At 48.4% G+C, this 25120-nt stretch overlaps 1 protein-coding gene across 21 annotated transcripts in view; it reads left to right on the forward strand.

Moving 5' to 3' along the window:
* AFDN (afadin, adherens junction formation factor) overlaps nt 1-25120 on the forward strand; it is a 112836-nt gene that overhangs the window by 25380 nt on the left and 62336 nt on the right. For 11 of the 21 annotated variants that reach the window (XM_086318718.1, XM_086318722.1, XM_086318725.1 and 8 more), the window contains exons 2-7: nt 7973-8168; nt 11201-11316; nt 13080-13243; nt 15234-15394; nt 19138-19295; nt 24523-24634. In XM_086318718.1, coding sequence (XP_086174844.1) covers nt 7973-8168; nt 11201-11316; nt 13080-13243; nt 15234-15394; nt 19138-19295; nt 24523-24634 — 907 coding nt within the window. The remainder of the gene's footprint in view (nt 1-7972; nt 8169-11200; nt 11317-13079; nt 13244-15233; nt 15395-19137; nt 19296-24522; nt 24635-25120) is intronic. The other 10 variants (XM_086318719.1, XM_086318729.1, XM_086318742.1 and 7 more) reach the window with 3 other exon arrangements.

The raw sequence follows: 25120 nt of genomic DNA on the forward strand, positions 1-25120 counted from the left end.
GGAGGACAGTGAATCCCGCGCTCTCTGAGTTGAGCTGCTTGTTTTCCGACTCGGTTGGTGTAGTGGCCTGCGGCGGTGACACTGACCTTGGCTTTGGCGTTCTCCCTGCTCTTTACTTCGCTGCGCAGTTGGGAGTTTTCATGGCTTCTCTGTCTCGTCACTTGCAGTCATTATTGCTGCTAGTAATCAAATTGTCCAGATTTGGCCAGGTGCACCTTTTGGTGGCTAGACGGTTTTTCTTTTTCTTTTTAAACTTCTTTGTTTTCTGGTGTAATAAGGTGTCCCAAACTCATCTTGTCCATTTTCTGACCATACCTGGATTAGACCATTTCTCCAGGGATCCTTGGTTCTTTCTAGTGGAGAAAAGGGTTGAGAGACAGCAGTCTCGGTGCTAGAGACGCTTAACTTTACATCTTGTCTTTTGCTTTGAGACTTCTTGAGTGACAAGAGCTGTGGTTACTGAGTTGCTAAGTTGTGACTCTCTGCGACCCTCTAGACTGTAGCCCGCCAGGCGCCTCTGTCCGTGGGATTTCCCAGGCAAGAACTGGGTGGGTTGGCATTCCCTTCTGCAGGGGATCTTCCCTGTCGAGGAAGCGTTTTGGTTTGTCCATTTTAGGGAGGGTTTCCTTCTGCAGGTGTGGTCAGGCGTCACGTGAAAGGAACTGACTGGCGCACACACGGTTGTGTCCTGCGTCCACGGAAACGGGTACTTGTGTTCCGTGCTGCGTCACGGCGTAGTGGCAGCGTTTCATTCCGTTACGTGAAGGGACCAGAGCTTACTGAACCGGCGTCCCTCACCGCGTCTTTTCCAGAACTTTGCTGTTATCACCGGCGCTGCAGTGCACGCCTTTGCCGGCGTGTCTCCGGGACACACCCACCGAAGGGGACACTCTGTGCCCCGTGCGGCTGGTTTTGCCGAGCGCTGCCCCAGGTCTGCACCGTCGACATGCGTCTTGTATCCGCCCCACAAGTAGAGGGGTTCTTAGACTTTTACCACTTTGATTGAGAAATGTGATCTTATTTTCAAGTTTTACAGTTATTTTGTCTTTAAGGAGGTGGTTCATCCTTTTTCCTATTTGAGTCATGTTCACTTGGTGAACATGAGGTTTTTTTAATTCATGTTAAAGTGGGTTTTTTTTTCTTCTCATATTTTAGAGACTCTATATATCTTATATTTCATTCTTTCATGTAAGTTGGAAATATTTTTTCCCCCAGTGTGTCCCTTGTCTTTGGACTTTACTTATTGCATGCCTTTTTTTCCCCCAAATGAAAGTTTATTTTTATGTAGTCAACTTTATTTACATTTCTTAAATCGCCTATGATGACATCTATAATTTTTAAAGTGTGGGTTTCCATGAAGACGTTTATTACATAATACAGGTTTCGAAAGCAGTGTGTGAACTGAGTGTGCGTACTAACGCTGTGAAGATGAACCCAAACTGTTCTTAGAAGTGCCCTCTGGTTATGGTGAGCCTGAAAGGAAGTGAGGGCTGGGAAGGCTGTGCGGTTCCACTCACAGGAATCGGCCCGGCTCAGCGGACGCAGCGACGTCACTGTGTGTGTGCCTGAGAGAGTGGGCTACCAGCTTTGTAGATGAGGGAAGTGGATTAGTCACGATGTGTCTGGACGTTATCACGGCTTTCATCCGGCTGTTGAGTTGAAGGGCTGGGTCTGAGCACAGTGAGATGAATTAGGAACAGCTGATGTGCTGTGCCAAGTCACATCTTTGTGACCCCAAGGACCACAGCCCGCCAGGCTCCTCTGTCCACGGGATTTCCCAGGCAAGAATACTGAGTGGGTAGCCATGCCCTCCTCCAGGGCATCTTCCCGACCCAGGGATCGAACCTGTGTTTCCTGCTTTACAGACAGATTCGTTACCTCTGATTGGTGGGGAAAGCCCGGGAACAGGTGATTAGTTGTACTCCAAGTCTATGGTTTAGCAGGCTAGTGCTGAGCTGGAGCGAGGCTGCAGGTGGACAAAGGTGGCAGCGACTCAAGAACTGTCATTTTACTGATGCCTCCTGTGAGTCAGCAGTCTTAGGTGGTCACCGTCAAGCTGGGTCACTTTAAATCGCGTTAATCACAGGTGTGATGTTAGATTTAGCAGTCCATTTGCACCTGGAGTTCACTGACCACGTCTGGATACTGCGGCTCGGATGCTGGAGCAGAAATCTGTTCAGGAGAGAAGTGGGATCATGCCGCAGGAAGGCGGGCGCTTGGAGGGATGGGAACTGGAACGCCATGCTGCCGGGGGCCCGGCTTGTCACCGGGGGCCCAGGCCGGAGTCTGGAGGCAACCTGGTCTCCCAGCTGGCGAGTGCTGCTGGCATCCTGTAGGTGGAGGCCAGGGGTGGTCCAGGCACCGCACGGCCGTTCCTGAGGAGCCCAGGGGTGCCCACAGCTGCAGTCCTGGGCCCGTCCTGCCCGCTGTGCCCACCTACACCCTGGAGTGCACGGGGCCTAGGATGTCTGCACTGCCCCTGTGCAGAATGTCATGCTCAAACCGACTGAGCATCGGGCCCAGGGGTGCCCGTGGGTAAAGTTCAGCCCAGTTGGCAAAGTAACATGAGTTTTGCTTTTGTAAACGGCAGTATCTTGTAGCTGTCGAGCGTGTTTGTCATCTCTGGAGCTGCTCCAGGGACGCCTTCTTACTTGAGGGCTATAGATACATTCCATGGATGAGAAAATAATGACATCTTAATTTCAGTAAATACATTTTTATTAGCCTGTAACTGAAATTTAGCATTTTCTTCACTTACAAGTTTATACTCCTATTTCCTTCAAAATTGAAGTTGTAAAGTTTTTAATGCACAAAAATAAGGTCTAGACCTTACTTAATATGTTAATAAAGACCACTCATATTCTATCACAGGTTTTAAAAATATTTCAATCGTTGTACTTTTTAAAAGATTCTTTATCGGCTGCGCTGGGTCTGCATTGCTGCCCGGGCTTTTCTCTGGTTGCAACGAGTGAGGGCTGCTCTGGCTGTGGTTTGCAGGCCTCTCATCGCAGAGGCTTCTCTTAATGGCGGGCTCCGGGGGCGAGGGCTCAGGAGTGTGGCTCCCGGGCTCCAGAGTGTGGGCTCAGGAGTGTGGCTCCCGGGCTCCAGAGTGTGGGCTCAGGAGTGTGGCTCCCGGGCTCCAGAGTGTGGGCTCAGGAGTGTGGCTCCCGGGCTCCAGAGTGTGGGCTCAGGAGTGTGGCTCCCGGGCTCCAGAGTGTGGGCTCAGGAGTGTGGCTCCCGGGCTCCAGAGTGTGGGCTCAGGAGTGTGGCTTCTGGGCTCCAGAGTGTGGGCTCCGAAGTGCTGTTCCCAGGCTCCGGGGATGGGGGCTCAGGAGTTGCAGCTCCTGAGCTCTAGAGTGAGGGCTCAGGAGTGCTGTTCCCAGGCTCCGGGGGCGAGGGCTCAGGAGTGCAGCTCCGGGGCTCCGTAGTTGCTCTGCAGGCTCTTCCTGGACCAGTGATCTGTCCAGTGTCCCTCACCACTGCACCACCAGGGAAGCCCTAATGATTGCATTTCACTGTGATTGTTCACTTTGCAATCCTCTGTGCTTTATGCATTTCACATTTTTATTCTGAGAGCAGTAGCATAGGCCTCACCAGTCTGCTGCAGGATCCCGGACAAAATTGGATAGAACCCCTGGACTAGAGAGGTGGCTTTTTGAAGGGTGTTTTCTTTACTTGCCTTGTGGCTCAGCTGGAAAAGAATCCACCCGCAATGTGGGAGACCTGGGTTCGATCCCTGGGTTGGGAACATCCCCTGGAGAAGAGAAAGGCTACCCACTCCAGTGTTCTGGCCTGGAGAAGTCCATGGACTGTACAGTCCATGGGGTCGCAGAGAGTCAGACACGAGTGAGTGACTTTCACTTTCACTTCACTTCTTGCCTCCTGTACATTTGCACTTCACGTTTGTACAAGTGCAGTACTTAAGAGTCACAGCAGAAATCAAGACATCATCTTTAATCACAAATGTGGTTTTTGTCTTTTGTTACTTGGGTTTAATTAGTGTATCCTTCGTTACCGTCTTTCACATCTCCAGTGCACATGGTGTGGTAGCTTCTCAAATATAGAGATTAAAGATTCTCAGAGGACTGTGGGGAGAAGGTCACTGTTCATCCCCTTGTGACGCTGACTAAGGGGTTGGGTAGGTTTCCACTTTCGCTGGCGTCTCCCAGCGAAGCGCTCGGGGAACCTGCCTTGGAAGCTGACAGTTGTAAGTATACGGTGCTGAGGCCATAACTGAGGCCTTTGAAGACCATGTTTGCTGATCGGTTTTCACAGCAGGCTGTTTTCTGGCAGAGAATTGTCTTACTTATGACGTTCACATGGTTGGATACAGGGTGGTTTGTTCGAGTTCATAAAGCAGTGATCTGTGTGCGTTCTCTGTGGGGTGTGTGCATTGGGGTTGGTTTTTTAGACCAGAGAACTTGTATAAACTCTGAAATCTTCCCCTGAAAGGTGACTTTTCCCGCGTTCAGTGAGCTTACTCCACCTCGGCTCTGGCGATGTTAGGAGAACAGTGGTTGGCTCACCTCTAGAAGGCGTGCACTGGGATGTGTGAGAGAGCGTGCCTTTGTTTTCAGACAAGGAGCCGTACCAGAACCACTGGATCACGCAGACCTGTGAGGCGTGTGCCGTGGATTGTGCTCCCGGGTGAGGACGGCCCCGGCTCGCCCCGGATGAGCGGATTCGGTCCAGAGCGTGCAGCAGGCTCACCACTGTGCTTGGTTTCTGGTTGCAAGTAATGGTCACGTTCGCATAGTCCTGCAGGCTGCAAGTGTGCATACCTGCCTCCACTGCAAAACACTTTAGTGCTGAGAAATGCTGGCCGTCTGTCATGTGACCCTCCCGGGGGGCCTCACCCCTCCGCTTGTAGAAACCCAGCGCCCGCGCGGCGCAGTGCCGTGAGGCCCCCGGGGGCAGGTTGTGTGCAGCGGGGCGCGTTCCCCGGGAGGGGTGGGCTGAGGTCCCCCCCAGACGGTGCTGAGCCTTCGGGAGTATCTGTCATGTGGAAGTTACAGGTAATGAAATGCAAATAGTCTTAAAAAGTGTCCTTCAGTGCTGGTTTAAAACGGTTTAAGAAGTGGTTTATACAAGCTTAAAAAATAGTATTTATACGGCTCTAAAAACCTGTGATCAGGTGTTGTGTCCATTCTCTACCTAAACTGTTGGCATCAAATGTTACTGCTGTTTTTAACAGTGTGAGTAAACGGCCATCAGATTTATGCACAGTAATGTTTGTGTTTTGAAGGCACACAGCTGTCTTGGAGGCAGCAGCCTTGGGAATAGGTGTGTGTATGAGATAAAGTCGTGGTCCTGTAAACCAGGGAACTGGAAAGGTGATTACCTGTTGCAGGTAGCGTTGTTGGGCTACAGGCTGGGACCTGGTTTTCCTAGGAATGCTGGAAGCAGTGAGAAGAATGTGAACACAGCCTGGTTATTAGCCTGTTTAAGCTCTAGAGCAGGTGGTTCTCCGTAGCTTGAACAGGAGATCTGGGGTTGTCTGGGTGAGTTTCTCCTGGTTCGGGTAAGAAGGCCAATTGGTCATCAGTCTCATTAACTAATGAGGTGTTGGCAAAATGCTGAAAAGCAAACCTCCACCTGTGCGTCTCTGCTCCTTGTTTTGACCCTGTGTGTGTGCAATTTCTTAACGAGCCTTCTCGCTCGCTCTTCTGGTCTTCTCGTATTCCTTCTGATAAACACAAGAACACTTCTGTTTCAAGAGTGGTAACCCAACTCCGAGCAGTGTTCATTACTGTTGTGGTGACCGTGGGTGATCGTGTTTCTCAGGGAAGAATGTATCTGAAGGTGAGGATATACCTTTAGGTAAAAAGAAGGCAGTTTTCCTGTCGGGAAAAGTGACCCCTGAGGAAAGGAACCAAGTGACCAGTCTGTTAGGTCGCCCTGCCTTTCTGTGCATCGAGCTGCAGCGCCGGCCACGGAGCACAGGCGATGGGGTCCCGCCGCTGGCCCGGAGGGACTGGTGGCCAGGAGGGTGCTGGCCGCCGGGCGGCTGTGTGCTGGCGGCTCGCGCTTGGCCTCCCCGGACCTTCTTTGTGCCCCTGCGCAGTGGGCGTGATGGTGGCACCTGCCTCTTAGTTTGGGGAATTAAATGCTGAAGACCGTCCGTATCTGGCACATGATGGCCTGTGACATACGTTAGTTACGGTTATTATTGGGTGTTAGCTTGGTCACTGCCTGCCCAATTTAACGTTCAGGAACTTGATTTTATGTCTTCTCAGTTTTGATAAAATTCCGTAGACTTATGCACACCTGCTGAAACTGGCTGAATAATTGAGCAGAAAGCTAATGTGATCCTTTACTAAGGGACTCGCCCAGTAGTGACTCTGCTTATATGTTCCAGTGTGATGTTAAGGAGACCCGGCAAGTTGAACTGCTATTTATTAATGCTTATTTAGTGCAAATCAAATCAAAGGTAGTTTTTAATAGTCTACTTTATTTAGGCTTGATCGAGCCTGGAGAATTGTTTCTTTAAAAGCATCAATATAGAGGTTTCTTTTAAAATGATTATCAGCCTGATTTTTGGCTGCTTGGCCTGGGCCAGACAGACAACTCCTGACTTGCTTTCTCTGCTGCCACCCTGCGCCCATGCCTGGCTTCACCCCGGCATCTGTGGTTTGGGTTGTCCTTCCCACATAGCCCTGATCCTTGCGTTCCTAGCCCAGGGTGGGGGAACACAGGGGGCGGGCGGCCCGCAGCAGAGTCGGGCAGACACAGTAGGAACCCAGGGTCTGGAAATGTGCCCAAAGGTGTCTTTGTCCAGTTTAATTTTCAAATAGACCATTAAGCCCGTGCTGATACTCCCTGTCCCTTACTCTCCTTCAGGTGAAGACTCGTTGGAGGGTGCCTTTCCGGGAAGGGCAGGCTGGCGGGTTGGGATGCAGATAGAAGTGGCTGTGACGGTCTCTGAGGCCGCAGGGACCTCTGTGAGGAGGAGGGTGAGGGGGGCTCCCCTGCCTGCCCTTAGGGCGGGGGTGGCTCTGGATGCTCGCGGATGTGGGAAGACGTCACGTGTCGTGACGGGAGCTTTGAGGACTCCCGCCGAGGCGCTCTTGGTGCCTGGGACGTGCAGGGAGCCTCGGGATTGGAAGTGTCCGCAGAGGTCTGCAGGGAGCTGCGCTGTGTCCAGGGGGTCCCGAGGTACACAGCATCATCTGGTAAAGTGTGACCCACCAGACAAACACAGGTGCTCTGTGTTGCAGCAGGCCCCTGCCCGGGTGTGAACTCCTGAGTCCTGTTATTATGGTGACAGCAAGAGTGTTGCCTAAATAAAACCTGTAATTGATTGAACAAGCAAAGGAGCCCGGGAGGGAGCCTCCCAAGGTCCTGTGTGTGGGCTTCAGCCTCCCGCGAAGTAGTCTTGGTTGGCATCCATTGTACTTTTCTCTGGAAGTAAGATTATTAAAAAACAAAGAATTTTAAGAAAAATCCACATTGTGCCTGTTGATCTGGGGCGAGTAGTTCATACTGAAAATACTTACAATTACATTCAGCCAAAGGGAGTTTCCATTCATTCACATTCATGCTGGGGTTGGGGTTAGCGTTGCCCCTTTGAAATCTCGGGACAGATGGGCCCTCAGGGTCAGATGGGTGTGCACCTCGGAGTTCTGTGCATCCAGGCTTAATTCTAGACTTGCTTTGATCCTGCTTGAACGGGATACTCAGGCTTTGTGAGTTTTAGTGGCCAGATCTTGAGGCTGGGATTTGATCGTAGCATCTGCTTCACTGGGTGGTTATAAAGACTTGACCAAGTGGTGCCCGGCCCTAGCTGAGGGCCCCGGTCCGAGTGGCAGCTGCTGCTGACACAGGTGCTCTGCAGCCGGACCTGACGCTTGAGCCACGCAGGGGGAGGCAGACTGTAAATAGCTCGTCCCAAGTCACTTGACTAAATTTGAAGACACCTTTTTTTTATAGGCTATGGTTTTTTCAAAGATGTATCATTTCATTCTCCTTTCAGGATTTGGAGTTCCACGGAGTGATGAGGTTTTATTTTCAAGATAAAGCCGCCGGGAACTTCGCCACGAAATGCATCCGGGTGTCCAGCACCGCCACCACCCAGGACGTGCTGGAGACGCTGGCTGAGAAGTTCCGCCCCGACATGCGCATGCTGTCGTCCCCCAAGTACTCGCTCTACGAGGTGCACGTCAGCGGAGGTCAGTGTGCAGGCGGCCGCGGGCCGTGGCGCGAGGCGCGCACTTTCCTGGGGCCCAGCTGCACCGCTGCCCCGTCCTGTTCCGAGGGAGCAGTGAAACGGAGCAACGCTCGAGTGTCTGTGAGGTGTTCCAGCAGGTTCCTCGCGGGTGCAGTTTGGGGAGTTGCCTTCTCCTCCAGAGATGAGGAGTGCAGTGCTTCATTGAATTCTCCAGGTCTGGAACATACCTTGATGATACACGGGGCTGCCTGATTTCGCAGAAACACTTCGTGTAACTCTGTCTGTAGATTGTAGTGCTACAGCCGGAAGTAGCCCACTGCTGTGAGTGTGGACCGTCAGTCTTGCTGTAGCGTCTTTGTCCTGTGGAACAGGAACCGTGTTCTTGGGAAGAACAGGGGTCGTCAGGAAGCTCTTCTCCTTGTTTTAAGGTTTGAAGTTTCTGAAAATATCCTATATCATGTGGCAGTTTAGGCTGAACTGTTTAGGAATGTAGAAATGTTTAAATGTTTATGAGTGCTTTGGAAATACTGAGTCACCTGCAGAAAAAAGAAGATAGCAAAATCCAGTTAATGTTGTAAATAAAGAATTACAGATAGCACAAACCTTATTTTAATACCTATTTAAGTTCTAGCCACAAAACCTGTTTGAACATTATTTATTTAGTTTTCTTCCCGAAGTATAGCTTTCTTTGTTTGAAACGGATCATTCTTTCAAGCTCACTGGGGCACCACCTGCATACATTGTACCTCGACTAGATTTGACAGGAGAGGATAGTCCCGATTTTGGATGTTTTCTCTGAGGCTGAGTTCTCCTTTTACCTCAGAATCTTCGTACGAAGCTTACAGAGAGGAGGATAGTATTTCTCATCCTTTCACTCTTCTTTCTGCACCGTTGGTCATTTGAACAGCACCACGTGAGGTCTTTGGAATGACATCTACGGTTGGGATTTGAGATCTAAAAATGGAATGGGCTTGATTTTTTTTTCTAAGAATATTTTTTCCTTAAACTTCCGTTGCTAGATTTGTTTTTAATTAAAAAGTAAGATAAGTTACTTGTATGGGATGAAGTGACCAGGAAGGTGTGTAAACAAGCAGGTGTCTGTTCCCCAGCCCCAGCCCTGTCCCCTAGGTGACGCTCAGCCAGGCTGGCCTGCCTATGTCCTGTACCTCGTGTGGCCCGGCGCGGGGCCTCAGAGAGGAGGAGGCCGCGGGTGTGAGTCCTAGAGGAGCGGGCTCGGCGCAGGGCCTCAGTCTTTTTCGGGTCACAGAGCCCATAGTGTGTCAGGAATTTTTTGTGGCATCCCCAGGCCAAAGGAAATACTTAACACTTTATTTTACTGCGTAGATCCAGACAAGTTCATAAGGATTTATGTTCTTAACAGCTTGCTGGTTATTTGGGAAAATAGTACACATAAAAGGAAAACCGGTGATTTCATGCCGTTCCCAGTCATAGCAAACCCGCCTGACATGGATGGGATGCCCACAGGAGGGACGGTGCTCAGCCTCGCAGGGACCAGTGGTTCCTGCCGTGTCTGGCAGGTTCAGCTCGTGTTCCCTGGACAGGTGACATGTGCCTAGTGAGCCCCTGGCACCTCAGCCCGTGTGGGACAGAGCGCTGGCCCAGTACCGTGGAAATGCCACTCGCAGCCCTTTTCCACATTAGAATTTCTTGTGTGAAGTCAGTTGTAAAACTAAAGGCTTTTGCTGTTCTAACTTGAGCAGAGGATACTGCAGATTGTAGCAGGGCCCTGGCTGTTTCCGCATGAAGTTGTCAGGCACACGTGATGTAGACTGTAGACTGTAGCAGGGCCCTGGCTGTTTCTGCATGGAGTCAGGCACACGTGATGTAGATTGTAGACTGTAGCAGGGCCCTGACTCTTTCTGCATGAAGTTGTCAGGCACACGTGATGTAGACTGTAGCAGGGCCCTGACTTATTTATGTTCATGCAGTTGTCTGGCACATGTGTTTCAGGGCAGCTCCCTCTTTGCTGTTTTACAGTTTAGACTTAATTGTCCTGAATATTCGTTCTCTAAAAATGTGCTATGAGGGATTTCAACCCAGTGCAAATTTTGCCACTTGAGCAACTTGGTAATTTTGGTTTGAAGCAGGAATTTCAAACTTCTTGGCCCAATCTCCGATATATGACTCCGATTTATTGTATTGTTGATACAATAATACTTCAGAGTTGGTTTGTCCTGTATTCTGATAGTTAACATTGCTGCTGATCTGTGACGCTTGCTGAGGCCTCTGTAAATCTTCTGGATTCGTCCGGTTGATCCCGCCTCCTTTACCACAGTGATTGCCCGTCTTTGCTGCCCTCTTGCCTGGATAATCTTTGCCAGCTCTCATTTCCTAGTATGTGGTCAGGTGTGGGGGCCCTTGGGGGGCTGCCAGGAGCTTTTTAGATTTCAAATAAGGAAGGAAGTAGACTCTTAGCCCTTTATCTAGAGAACGGTGGGGTGGAGCTTGCTGGCGGGAGGGGTGTGAGGGTAGAGCACTGAGCGTTTTGGAGCCAGAGGCAGGACACAGGTGGGAGGAGGAGGGTAGGGGTCACGCCAGGACGGGTGCTGGCCGGGCAGGGCCACGTCTGTCGGCACGTAACGCTGAGGTGAGAAGAGCCTCATCCATCAGTGGAACGTCTCGTTTTCCAGTTGGATCTGAGAGAACTTGATTTACAGAAATAAACATATAGCAAGGCCCTACGTGTGTTTTTTTCCTAGTCCATGTGTATTTCTCGTGTTTTCCTGGTTAGATTCTAAATGTTGTCAGGAAGTTGTGCCTGGCCATCTCTGGCACTGGACACGTGATAGGTATACATATAGTAGCACCAAAATCCTGAATTAGTCATTGAAACGCTCACTTCCACATGAGAGGAATTAAATTACATTCAGTCTATCAGCAAGTAATGAAGGTTACAAGACATTTTTCGTCCATAAAATTTACTGTGTATCAGAATGTAGTAATGTTGTATTGACTAGTGCCATTAAATAACCATGGCTTTTTGTTTGTTTTTTTTCTTTTCATGTTGTGAAGAAGAAAGAAGATTGGATATAGATGAGAAACCCCTGGTGGTGCAGCTGAACTGGAATAAAGATGACCGAGAGGGCAGGTTTGTCCTTAAGAACGAGAACGATGCTGTTCCTGCAAAGGTGAGAATCGGGGGTCTCGCTGATGCTGTTCCAGGGCCACCTCTGATCGAGGGTCCCGGGGCTCATTCTGCTCTTCGCTTCTCTCCCTAAACTGCCCTTTTACCTTCCTCCTGGAAAGTACTGTAAGAGTAGCCCAGCTTATCCCTGCTTCATCCTCTATTTCACGAAATAATCCCAAATATTATTCTCTCCTTTTCGAAGAATTATGTAAACTGTTGTCAGAGACTTCATGATCAAGGAATTAGCTTCAGGTTTTTTTCCCCCAAATTATAAAGTTGAAATATGTTTTAATAAGAATCAAAAGGGAAAATAAAATTTGAATAACCTATTTATCTGTGAACTTGGAGATATAGCTTAATAGTAAGGCATGTTTAAGACCTTTTTTGTATTATCATATGGAAGGTTAATATTTCGTAAACTTCCTTGAGTTTCTTTGGGTGCTGTAATAGAGTGAGTCTAAAACTTTCTCAGCTCGTAGGACACCTGGAATTCCTGTGCTGCTGCTTTTCATGTGGCAAAGAAATACAGATAGAGCTTTATGAAATACAGGTATAGCTTTAAAATGATTATAATTCTGTTTCGAGTCGGGTGGCCTCTTACAGGCTAGAATTCAGTGTTGACAAGTGATAGCAAAGGCAGAGGTTAAGGGTATTTTGAGAAAAGTCCTGCATTTCATTTTCCCAGTGGATCTGGGGAGAGGGCCGCTGCTTGCTTCTGGCAGCCGTTTTCAGCGTCTGTGACGTCAGCGTCCCATGTGGAAAATCCAGACACACAGCTGTGCTCCCGGGACCTGTCGCCTTTGTGGTAAACATATACGAAATAAGAATGGATAACTTTTTTCTGCCAGAGGAGCCTGGTTGGCTACAGTCCACGGAGTCGAAAAGAGTCAGACACGACTGAGAGACTAAGCACACGATTTCAGCTGGTGTGCCTTCTGGTGGCCCGGGTCCCGCTCAGTGTGTAGTGGAGCCCTTCCTGGGGTCGTGGCGACTGGACGGGGCCCAGGCAGCTTGCACGGAGACAGAGGTGCTCGCTGGTACAGCTGAAGGCAGTTTTCTTTCCCCATGAAATAATCACTTATTTTTTTTGATTCTTTACCAGCCAGCCTATTAAGTCATATAAAAAATAATTTGTTTCTGTGTCTTCTTCAGGCAGATCATGGTATAAATTAAGAATAAGCAAAAAAAAAAAAAAGATCTGGAAAAGAAATTAGAAGTTTTTGCATAAACACAATACTTAAAACTTTGCTTCATAAAAGCCAATTTTTTAGGGCTATTCTTGACATTTCTTCTGATGTTAAAGGAAATCTATAAAGTAGATAATGTTTCAAAAGGTTATTTCTGTATATCCATTAGGTTCCATTCATTTAAGTTACTAATTATTTGGATTTTTATTTATTAAAAATGATAAGTAAGCTTGTGTGATTCCCACCCCAGTTTTCTTACTGGGTTTGGGTTTTCTTGTGTGCTTGCTTCCTTGGTTATCGGTTTGAATTTAGGTGAAATTTTCACTCGGTGAAATGAGATCTTGAGTGTGTGAGTGTGGATCAGCACACTCATGTACCTGTTGGCACAGTCGAGACAAAGCCCATCTCCCATCCCAGGCCTTCCCTGCCCCAGTGGCTGTTTTCGGCTGTAGCGTGTAAGGTGCGGTTAGACCCCCATAGGTGGCTCTGTGAGCGTGTAAGGTGCGGTTAGACCCCCATAGACGGCTCTGTGTGATTCTGTGTCGTAGTGGTGGAGTGATAATGTCGCTTTTATCAGAAGGCTCAAAGTAACGGACCTGAAAAGCAGGAAAAAGAAGGCGTCATCCAGAACTTTAAGAGAACTCTCTCAAAGAAGGAGAAGAAGGAAAAAAAGAAGAGAGAAAAAGAGGCAGTGAGACAGGCGTCTGAGAAAGATGACAGACCTTTCTCTGGGGATGACACGTAAGTTAATTGTGGAGATATTCCTGTTTCTTTGTGTTCTAAGCCAAATGTTTTTAACGCAGCAGGCCTCCTTAAACTCCCAGATAAACGGGGGAGGGGTGACTTCATCTCAGTGGCCAGCGTGCCCTGGCTCCGCGTGCTGAGGGGATCCAGGCATCTGCCAAGCAGCGTGTGTTGCTGACGCTGCCAGTCTGCGGTGCTTGCTCATCTTAGCGTGGGGAACCCGCGAACGGGGCTGCCTTTCCCGGTGAACCATGGGGTCAGATTCTCATCATCCCTGCCTGCCTTCCCTTCCCTTGCTGCTGTTCCAGTCCTTAAGGCAGCAGTGGTTTCTCAGATACCTCAGATACGCTTAACACCTGATGGGAGGTTGGCAAGACCGGTGAGAAAAGCTGGTGTCCCCGTCTCAGCTCAGAGGCGCCATCGGGCCCACCCAGCCCCTCTCCTTCCTGTGTACTGGCCCCCGCACAGGTGTGCTCACCTGTCTGAAGGGACTTTCGCCTCTGATCTCGGAGCCGAGGGGGTGACAGAAGGGAGGCGTGAGGAGAACCTGGCCTCTGCTCTTCACGGCATCTCCTGGCCTCCGTGTAGCCTCATTGGTGTTCAGCTCAGTCAGTTCATTCCATCATCAAGTGCTTTTTCCAGGGCCACCGCCTCGTTTTGGTGTTGACCGCATCCACTCCAGCGAATGTCCTTGTTTCTAGTTTTGAGGACTTGTTTGAATATTTCCTTAGGAAATATTCCAGAAGAATGGCTCAGATACACTGTGGCAGGCTTGTGTTGCCAGACAAGGGTCTCCAGCCTGCAGGCCCCTGCCTCCCTTAGGACTGCCGAGTGTATCAGAGCAGTGTCTGGTCCCTGCAGTGTGTGTGAGCGCCAGTCAGCACAGCTTGCTTTACCATTAACATGGCCATTTCTCTGCACACTTGTGAACTGTTTATGCACTTCTGCTGCAGCAACCTCTTCAAGTCTTTCCCCATATTTTGATTGATTCTAAGTGTTCCATGTGTCTTGAGGATGTTGCCCGTTTGTCAGTGAAGGATGTTTATTTTAGAGTGGGGTTGGAGCCCGCTGTGGGTTGCATCAGAGTGGGTTTAGGTCTTAATCTGTTAGGCAGAGATGCCTGTGTGATGAGCGTGAACTCTTGAGTATAGTATATTACATAGTAAGGCTCTACTCAGTGTATTTATGCAAGAGGAAGAACTTGTACACAAAGGTTGCTCACATGAAAAATGTCAAGGAAGAGCAGAGTTTAAAACTTAGGCTATAGCCATTCTGTTAATTTAGTGTACAGGATGATCAATTACTTGTGTTAAGAAAGTAAGCTACTTAAAATGAGTTAAGTTCAACTTGATAGATTCAGAGCTTAACTGATTTAATGAAATTATTTTATGATTTTTATGAAATCTTTAAAGTATATTTATCAAAATTTAGTCAAGTATATTGGTCTTACCTAAATATTTACTTTTCAACTCATCATTCTATACACTTGACTCACTGTAGGGACTTCAGGAGCTATTTCCTTTTTCAGTCTTTCAGTTGTTAAAGAATCACGCCGTGTGAGTTCTTCAAGACTTACTGGGTCGCAGAGTTGGACATGAGTGAGCGACTGAGCATGCATACATAATTTGAAGACAGATTTTTGCTGAAGTATATTCATTTCTTTATTTCTTGTGGTTGCAATGCTGTATCACTTAATCTCTTTGAGATAGAGAAACCTTGTAGAAATAACTGAAACGTATTTTCTTTTAGTTTTATTAATGAATACTCAAGTTCTGTAAACTCAACTATAAAATTTTAATTAGGAGTTTCTGCCTAGTTCAGCGGTTTAGTTTGTACCGAGAGAAACTTCATCTGTCGTGATTAGACCAGGGCAGGGCAGAACTGCTCAGGGTTCGGGAGCGGCTGGAGGACGCGCGCCGTGTGAGTCCGGTGAGCCGGTCTCTAATGGAACACCTGGTGTGTCTGGCTACTCCCTCTCTCCCCACAGTGAGAATTCTCGCCTGGCCGCTGAGGTCTACAAAGACATGCCTGAGACCAGCTTTACGCGAACCATCTCCAACCCTGAGGTGGTCATGAAGCGGCGGCGGCAGCAGAAGCTGGAGAGGAGGATGCAGGAGTTCCGGAGCTCAGACGGGCGGCCAGACTCCGGTACGGGCCCCGCGCCGCACCCGCTTCTCCCTGACGCGCGTGCTGCCGTCTAGGGACGCGCATGACGCGCGCTGCCGTTTAGTGACGCCCCTGACGTGCGCCGTCATCTAGTGACGCGCGCGCGCCGTCATCTAGTGACGCGCGCGCGCCGTCATCTAGTGACGCGCGCGCGCCGTCATCTAGTGACGCGCGCGCGCCTGCTGCTGCGCTTGACGCGAGTGCTGGGGTCTAGTGACGCCCCTGATGTGCGGCGTCGTCTAGTGGTGCTCGCCACGCCCGCTGCTGTGCCTGACGCGAGTGCTGGGGTCTAGTGATGCGCCTGACGTGCGCCGCGCCCGCTTATCCCTGACGCGTGCGCCGCCGTCGAGTGACGCGCCTGACGCGCGCCGCGCCCGCTGCTGCGCTTGACGGGAGTGCTGCCGTCCAGTGACGCGCCTGATGTGTGTGAATAAGTGTGGTAAAGTCACAAGTTAGTTCCTCAGTAGTTTCGCTTGTTAGGAAATAATAGGTAATCGTTTGTTTGAGAAAGGCTCTGTATTGGAAGGCTGTGTCGCTGACGCGGCCTTTCCTGAAAGCGCCCGTCCTGGTGGGTCGTCGGCCCTGGCTCTCCCACAGGGGCACGTTGCGGTGCTTCGGAGGCGGCGCTGTCGGCCTTTCCTGTGGCGATTAGGGCCTTTAGGAGCTGAGTCTTCATTATGTGTTTCATGGGGAATTGTAGTGTCGGTGACAAAAAACTAGGGCGCTGAGAGACTCTTATTCTATAAATAATTTAATAGATGGCTTTTGAGACCTATCCTGTCTTGTTCCAGCAGGGATTTGAAATGACTTAAAAATACATGCATTGAAAAAGGAAGAAGAGAGGAACTACAAAGATGAGGAAGGAAAAATGTAAACGTTTTAGGAAAAATGTCGGAAAAGTGCAAGCTGGGGGCTTATCAGTAGAAAGCGTCCAGTGTAGCCCACGCCTCAAATCCGGGCGGTTGCTCTGAGAGCGGAGCAGAGGGTCCACGTGAGGGGCTGCGGTTGGAAGCAGGCGCCGGCGTCCGCCGCGAGAGCAGCCCGAGGGCGGACTCGGCGCTCATGGCCGGGCCGTAGGAGAGAAAGCAGGGGCAAGCGCCCGCAGAGGAAGGAAGGCAGCCGGCGCCTGGCGGGGTCTTCTGAGGAGGGGAGCCCTTCAGGAGGACACCGTTTTCAGCTGGATGGCTGTGGGTCTGCGGGGTCCAGGGCCGTCTGGAGGGGAAGCCCGCATTCACTTGTGTGCCAGCCTGGTGACTGAGAACCAGTCAGCGGTGTCACTGGGCATGGAAGACACTTGCTGCAGGTAATACAGACCTGGAATGAAGGCCGTTGTTGAGGAGCAGACAGAGGAAACAGGATAAACCTCTGGAGGGTGAGGAGAAACGGCAAACATCCAGGAGAGGAGGGCTTGTCTGCTCAAGGGATGGTTGCGGTCCAGGGAACCTGTGCAACCTTCCAGGAAGCCCTGAGAAACCAGAGTGTTGGTACGAGAGCCGTTTGTGTTAATACTGAGGCAGTTAAATAGAGTAAGTTGAAGTGTTCTGTCGGTTTGTGTCTAATAAGTAACCTAGAGAAATGTATCCCTTTAATCTCCTGTCTGCTGGGTTGGTGTGATGTCAGGGTGGGAAGAGAGTAATGCAGAGTCTGTCGTTCTGCCGTTCTCTTAGCCTCAGGGGGTCCCCCAGGTTCTCAGGAGGAGCTCACACACACTGTCCGGCTCCCTTCACAGCGGGTCAGAAGCCGTCACTTGCAGCAGCCTCTGTCTCTGCACCTTGGAGAGTATTTTTAGCACTCAGATGCCTCCCAAGTGTGAGTGACTTCAGAATGCCCGTGGGGTCAGCCCTTCCACTTCAGCTTCCTGTGAACAGCCTTGGGAGCCGTGTGTGCTGCCCTGGATCCTTCTGCTCTGTGGGCCATGCTTTGTACATCTCCCCAAAAGGGGAGCGATCCTCTCTTAGCTTTAAACGTGTATTTATGTAGACGGGTTATAGTTGCCAGCAGGAGTTTTAAAATGTTAGCTTCTCGCCTGTCTCTCCCTTCTCAGAGATTAAGGAGACGTCTGTTTCTGTTGTGCTGATTCTGTGGTATTATGCTTTTACAGTAAAAACCTCTTAAATCAGACTGTATCCATTTGTCTGTCTGTTGACCTGTCCCTGGATGAGTTGGGTGTTAGGCTCCCTGGTGCTGTTGTGTTACCGTCAGGCCCTCTCCCCATGCCTGTTCAGATCAGCTTCATACAGTCAGGGGTTCACATACAGGCACATGCGTGTGAATGAGTGTATCAGCATCTTGTATTTGTATCCCTTTATCATTATTGCTGCCCCTACTTTCTTGTCGTTTGTTTGCATGGATTGTCTTTTTCTAACCCTAACCCTAACCCTCACTTTCAGTTGGTTTGTGTCTTTAGCTCTGAAGGAAGTTTCTTATAAGCAGCATGTAGATGGTTCTTTTTTTTATCTAGTCAGCCGTCCTGTGTTTTTTTCTTGTAACGTTTAGTCTGTTGACATTTGAAGTAATTCCTGATAGCTGTGTACTTACTGCCATGTTATTACTTGTTTTCTGCTAGTGTACGTAGTTTTCCTCCGCTCGTTTCTTTGTTCCTTCCCTTGTATTTTGTTGATTTTCTTTAGTGGTATTCTTGTGTTTCCTTCTTTGGAGTTTTTGTGTTTCTTGTAGGTTTTGTGGATACTGTGGGTCTACATACATTGGTCTGTATCTACTTGTGTTAAACTAGCAGCCGTTGAAGTTCAGACTCATTCTAAAGGATCTACAGTTTTTACTTCTCCTTCTTGTTAGTTTTCTCCCCTTAATTTCTACCCTTTACAAGCTGTTGAGAGCCTGTGACAGTGACCGGTCCAGGCTCTGTCCTTATTGTTGAGCCGGGGGGGGGCTTCGTCCCTGTGAGTCTGTAGATAGCTTGCCTCCTGGCCTATGTCAGCAAGTCTGCATTCTAATGCTAGCTTGGACTTGCTGATTATCTTAGGAGACCAGAATTATTTTATTGTTGTCAGGTTGTCATGATGCAGTGTGTACCAGACTTGTGTGCAAAGAGTGTAAGAAGCATTCAGTAGCCAGAATAACTGCATTAGAATTTAGCAGATGCGGGAGTCACAGAAGTTTAGAGTTTGAGTTGAGGTGCACAGATCTTTATTCTCAGTCTTTAACTTAAAGGTGGGAGTCTTTTATTTAGACTTAAAATTGTAGGGCTTAAAAATCTTGTAAGTAGAAAGCAAATTATGACACCAAAAAAGCAATAATACAACATGTAAAAGAGTCCATTAAAGAGAAACATACAAAGAAGAAAACCTCCGGGTATCCAAATTGCTCTGCTCTAGTTCACAGTTTTTCCTCCCAAATGAGTTCGCAGGTAGAAGGGATAAGTTTCAGATTGTTGGTCAGGAAGTCGAGGAACTGGGGAAGGTCGGTGTCTAGCTTGGTGCAGGTGACGATGTAGGAAAGCAGGTGGAGAAGGGGCAGCGCTCAGGATGCTCCTTTCCGTCCTTTACCGAGAGCAGATATGGAAGCAGCGTGGGCTCGAGGAGAGGACACACGCAGCCTTACCACGCAGAACTGTTTCTCGTTCTCTGTGGCTAAGGGTCACTGGGCCAGCATGGCCCTGCCGTGTGTGTTGTTTAACAGGAAGTGGGGCTGGAATTTGTGTACCACTCTCTGTTGTTGGAGTAAAATAAAAGTTGTGTTTAAAGATGTCAAACTTTTTTTTTCAGGTGGAACATTGAGAATTTACGCAGATAGTTTAAAACCAAATATTCCCTACAAGACGATCCTGCTGTCCACTACAGACCCTGCGGACTTTGCTGTGGCCGAAGCCTTGGAGAAGTACGGCCTGGAGAAGGAGAACCCCAGGGACTACTGCATCGCCCGTGTGAGTGCTCGCAGGTCACGCGGGCCCGGATGTGGTACTCACATGGACAGATGTGCTTTACATGGGAGTTGAACATGGGCTGACTTTCTCTCTGCTGTATTGCTAGAATCTGGTAAACCGAGACCGTGGGCATATGTATAAAAGACAGCATTCTCCCTCCATTACAAAAGTAGTTTGTGTTTCTGTTTGTTATAAACTAAGTATAAAAAGACAAATCGAAAAAGATAAAAATTCTCTGTAGTTCTGATACCAAAGGATAAGCACTGTTTACATTTTCATGCGTACCCTTCCAATTTTTATTTAGCGTATATACTAATATATAGGTAACAATTTTATTTTAGTAAAATCTGCTTTAGTGATTGTTTTCTTAACGTAACAACTCAACATTTAAATAAATCTTGGTTTGCTGTTTGTCACTAACCAACATTTGGTTGATAGACTTAGTTGCCATCCATAATTTCTTGGAGATGAAGGTTGTATCTTTGACCCGAGTTCTCAAGAAATAACAGTGAAATTTTACACCTCAGAATTGATTTGGTCACACTGAGTAAAATCAAGCAGATTTTTCTCTTGTAAGACAAACTTTCTGGTAAATCCCTCACCTTTAAGTCAGTCCCAAGTAGGTATTAGCTCGTTGTAACCGTTATTTCTGTCAGAATCTCACTGAAAGTAGATTTTAAAAGGTGTCCTCCTTTCTTTCATCCTAGCAATTGACTGTTAAATAATCAAAGTGCGGTAGTCTTAGTCTTAGTTCCTCCTCCCGCAAGATTATTCAGGACTAATTACGGTGCAGTACGTCACATGGTACCTCACATGCATTAAAGCTCACAGCACTGTCCGTTTTGGCGAGTCAGCACAGTGACCCCTCAGACGATTCCTTGTGCCTCTTTCTACTGTGTATTTCGTTATGTGGGTGTGTCATGGTTTTTTCATCCATCACCTGTTGATAGAATTTGCGTTGTTTCCAGTTTTCATTTTTTAACTCCTTCAGTAAAACTGCTGTGAACATACGTGGCAAGTCTTCTCGTAGAAGTACTTCTCTTCTTGAGTAAAGACTCAGGAGAGGGCTCAGTCCCACAGGAGGCACTTGTGTGCGTGTCCAGCGTGGCTGTACCGCTTACAGCTCCCCACACGTAGACGAGAGATCCCGTTGCTCTCTCTGCACTCATCTTTTGTTTGGTCGGTCATCTTACCTGTCATTCTGATGTGTGTCGTTGTATCTCATTGTTGAAAAATCTTACATTTCCCTGATGATCTATATGTATATTAAGTCCTACGTGTGATACATAAGCTGTGAATGTTTTTTCCCAGTCTGTGGCTTGGCTTGCCTTTTCATTTTTAAAGTGGTATCTTTCAATGATTAAAATTGTTAAAGTCTAACTTGGTAATTCTGTTTTAGCATTCTATACTTATTTTATTCTATATGAGAATTTGCTTCCTCCAAAGTTGTGAACACTTTTACCGGTATTTTATTTTAGGAGTGTCATAGCTTTAGGTCTTAGATTGGGGCTGTATGTTCCGTTTCAAGATAATGTCTGTGTATGGTATGAGGTTAGAGTCACTTCTGTTCAGACACCCAGGTTACCCAGGGCCATTTGTTACAAAGGCTTTCTTTTTTCCCTCTCTGCTTTGGCACCTTTGTGGAAAATCAGTTGGCCATATATATTTTTGGTTTTAATTCTGGAATCTGGTGTTTCATTTACATATCTTATATCTTTTTGCCAACATCAAGCTATATTGATTACTATAGATTATGGTAAGTCTTTTAAAATCATATAAAGTCCCCATTGCACTTTTTCCTTTTGCTTTAATAAATTGCTTTGGTCATTCCAGCTTATTTGCATTTACACATAAGTTTTAGAATCAGCTTATCAGTTTCTACATAAAACCTGCTGGAATTGTGGCTGGGTTTGCACTGACTTTGTAGACGACTCAGAACCCTAGCAGTGTTCAGTCTTTCAAGCTGTGAGCTGAGTGCTGTCTGCTCTGAGCTCTCAGCGGTGCTGGTAGTGTTGCTACAGAAGGGGTTAAATAAGAGGCCTTGCTTGAGTTTTATGGCTTTTTCTTCTCGTTATAAAGCTGAGAATTTATATTCTGCTGGAAAAACCATTTGCTAGATCTATAATTTTATGAGTAAAGCCCAATTTTCAGCTGGAAATAGATGAGAAGACAGATGTTTTTATCCCATTGAGATGACAATAAAGGAATAAAGAACTCTGTGTAAATGCACAAGAACAAAGGGCACGAGAGAAGAGATGGCAAGAGCTGTGAACGCAGTCCTCCCATCCAAGTACTAACCAGGTCCAACCCTGCTTAGCTTCCAGGACCAGGCGCTTTCAGGGTGGTGTGGCCGCAGACACGAACGCAAGACCTGAAAGAGGCATGTGTAACTTGCTGGCGGGAAGCCGCCTGCAGAGGGGCCTGCGTCCCAGTCCCGAGGACCCAGGAGTACGGGGCTCTAGCACTCCCCGGGCAGCATTGAAAACCATCTCAGGACAAGCTGTCCCGAGAGTTGTTTCAGGGAGTATCGTCCACCAGCCTACCTCCCCCGTTGTGGCTGTCCTGTCACCTCCCCTTCTGAAGGCCATGGTCACACTGCAGGGTTGGGGGTCCTGGCATAGCAAGGTCTTCACCACAAGCAGGAGGATGGAGGGAGGCTGTGCCCCGAGTCCCGACAGCCAGAAGATGAGTGATTCCTTCCAGACGGCACCATCTCTCAGGGAGGAGCAGCCTGTATGAACTCTGACCTGCGGACATCCTGGCTCACTAGTGGGCACCCTCACCAGAACCACCTGCTCTCCCTGGGCTCGCCGTCAGTGTGAGAGGATGACCCGGACTCAACAGATGCTGGAAAATGCCTTGAAAGTGAAAGATAGACCAGCCCAAGCAGATGAGAGAACTTGAGATAAACGAGACAAAGCAGACGGAAGTGTTCAAAAGCTGAGACTTGAGACAGAAGGGCTGGGCTGGTGCTTGGGGGAATGGACCAGAGTGCTGTGGGAGGAGCCTGCAGAGAAGGGCCAGGGCGCGAAGTGTTAGCAGGAGGGGTGAAAGGGGACGTGAAGGACATCAGCAGAGGACAGAAAGACAGGAGACGGGGAGATTTAGGGTCTGACGGAGGATCAGGTAGAAAAAGCAATAGGAAGTGGAGAGAGAGAGAATGTCAAAGAAATAACACTAGTGTGTCTCCCAGACCTGAAGGATTTGGGTTTTCTGGGTCCATTTTCCTCATACTTCCAGTTAATAACCACCATGGAAAGTGTCTGAGGATGAAAACAGCAAAGCAGTGGTGTGAATAGAGTCTGCATTGCCGAACAGAGGCCTGGCCCTTTTCCACCTGGGCCTCTTAGGCTGTGGCCCCGAGGCTGCCACCGCCGCCTGACTCTTGGCGTGGAGGCCCAGGTGTCTGCCAGGGGAGCGGTACTGTGTCTAAGTCTGTTCAGTGATTCTCCCTTCCATGAAGCTGCATTTGAGAGACTGCGTGGTAGTAGACTTCATAATGTGGGTTTTCCTTTCCTTAATTTCTGCCTAATTTTATTGATGAAAATGAGAAAATGAAAGAGCACCTTAGTCAGAGGCATGAAGTTGTAAAATACTTTCTTTGGGCTTTTTCTGACAGTCTCTTTGAAATCGTTTGATGATTCTTTTGAGGGTCGCATAGTTTGGGGCTTTTGTTCTAAATACTGTGTTCTTGAGCATTTTTTTCTTTTTTTTTCCCTGTTTAGGCAAAATGAGTTAGGGGTTGATAATTGTTTTTATCCTTGAGATAGAAGTCCTTTGCTTTCTTGCCCTCTTACTGATCATGTGATACGAAGCTCTTTCATCTTCATCCACTCATCTGTTCTCTCTTCAGTGAGTTATTCAGGGCATAGGTAGGTTCTGCTTCTTTGTTAGGTACTGTGCTAACTGTGTTAGATACTGTGTTAGGTCAAAGCTGAGACCTGCCTTCAAAAGAGTTCACAGTAAAGGGAGACAAGCCAAGAATGAGAAATACAGGCACGCAGTCTGCGCCGAGCACGGAGGTTGGGGAAGCCTCTCTGGGGGAGTTGTCCCCGAGCCGAGGGGTGAGAGGGGGTGCTCGCTGGACCCCGAAGTTGGGAGGCGCGTTACAGGTGCAGTGCAGCGTGGGGTCTTGTGGCCTGGTGGAGAATCCAGAGAAGTTCTGAGGAACTTGCTCTCTGAGGCTGCGTGGCAGAGTGTGAGACCGAAGAGACAAGTGCAAGTCAGACCCTGGAGTAGCATGCGTTCCAAGCCCAGGATGCTACGTTTAGTACAAGACACTATGAGGAAAATATCAGTTACTTAAGCGTAAGGGTGTGTCGTATTAATAATAAACGTCTTTTTAGGGTGATTTGTAGCAGTGTAGAGAGAAGTTAACACGGTTCTGTAGACGTCCAAGCCACTTGGTATATGCACATATGATGTAATTGGGCATAATGTCTGTTATAACGTTATTGAATTAACTTGAGTTTGAAAGTCATCTCCAGGTGCCAGTGACTGGCTTTGGTTTCTGTAGTTGTGTGTTGGTTGGTGTTGAGAGATGGACTGGAACTCAGCAGGGCATTGGAGACTGGGCCCTGGTCACTGGCTCTTTTTCTCTCTGTCACAGGGTTTTTCCAATGATTAGGACATTGCTTGCCGTTAGAATAGAATAAAAAGTTATACAGCGCTGCAGATGTGTGAGTGTCGTGCGTGCAGTGCCGTAAAGCCCTTGTTCAGTGAACGCCGTGTACCGCATCTAAATTTAATCCTAAAAATGAACTTTGTACACAAAAAGGGAAGCTGGTCTCTTCTGCTGCTGCTCTGTGATGGTTTTCCTGCAGAGGATGTGTTAGATGAAACTGCCTTCTTAACACCAGTGTGACAGTGGAAGGCAGGCTGTGGGCCGGCGGGTCTGCAGTGATGCAGTCATCTTTCTTTAAGAGCCTCCTCACAGGTCGAGCATCCCAGGCAGCCTGCCAACAGAGCGTGTCAGGGAGCAGACCCGACTAGCGTTTGGAGCGGGACAGAGGGCAGGCCAGTAACAGCATTCTGGTCAGCTGGCTGAGGTTTTTATTGGAAACTTTTCCCTCATTTTTGTCCATGTTTTTCAGGATTGTTTATAGTGTTTGAACAATTCAGTTCTATAGTGACTTTTTTTTTATTTCCTCAAAAACAAAAAATTCTTTTAAATACCCGCTGATTCACTTTTTGGGTGTAGTCACAGTTAATTGTTATTCCCTCTTAGGTCATGCTTCCTCCTGGAGCCCAGCATTCTGATGAAAAAGGTGCTAAAGAAGTTATCCTTGATGATGACGAATGTCCTTTACAGATCTTCAGGGAATGGCCGAGTGACAGAGGTAAAGAGAGATTGTATTTGTTAAGGAATTAGCTCTGGGATACCTGATAGGTTAGGGTCTAACCTGCCGGAAGAGGCAGGTGTGCGTGGCAGTGTCTCTTGAGGACTGTGTGCTGGGCCGTCTTCCGCCTCCTTACTGAACTTGCTGGCTCCTCTTCCTGAGGCTGCTCTGTGCCAGGTGGGTCTGGCAGGAGGCCTGGCACAGACCGTCACGCAGCAGCAGGGCCACTGTGTCCTGCAGAAGCCAGACCAGAGCACCTTGTCAGTTCATGAGGGGTTGGCACCTGTTGGCACCTGGTTCCTTCCCTGCTGACCAGACGGACTGGTGACGTTTGGACAGGCTTGTGGTAATAGGGAAGATAACCTTCAACCCTGAATACTGTCTAATCCTCTAGTCATTTTGTATAAGGAATCCGGACTTTCCACCGCTCAGACAATTTCTCCTGATTATTTCAGAGCGGTGAGGGCATAAAGGTGCATTTTTGAC

This window comes from Bos grunniens, chromosome 9, assembly GCF_055505025.1.
Source record: "Bos grunniens cultivar Pamir isolate PY7600 chromosome 9, Bosgru_T2T1.0, whole genome shotgun sequence".
NCBI lineage: Eukaryota > Metazoa > Chordata > Mammalia > Artiodactyla > Bovidae > Bos > Bos grunniens.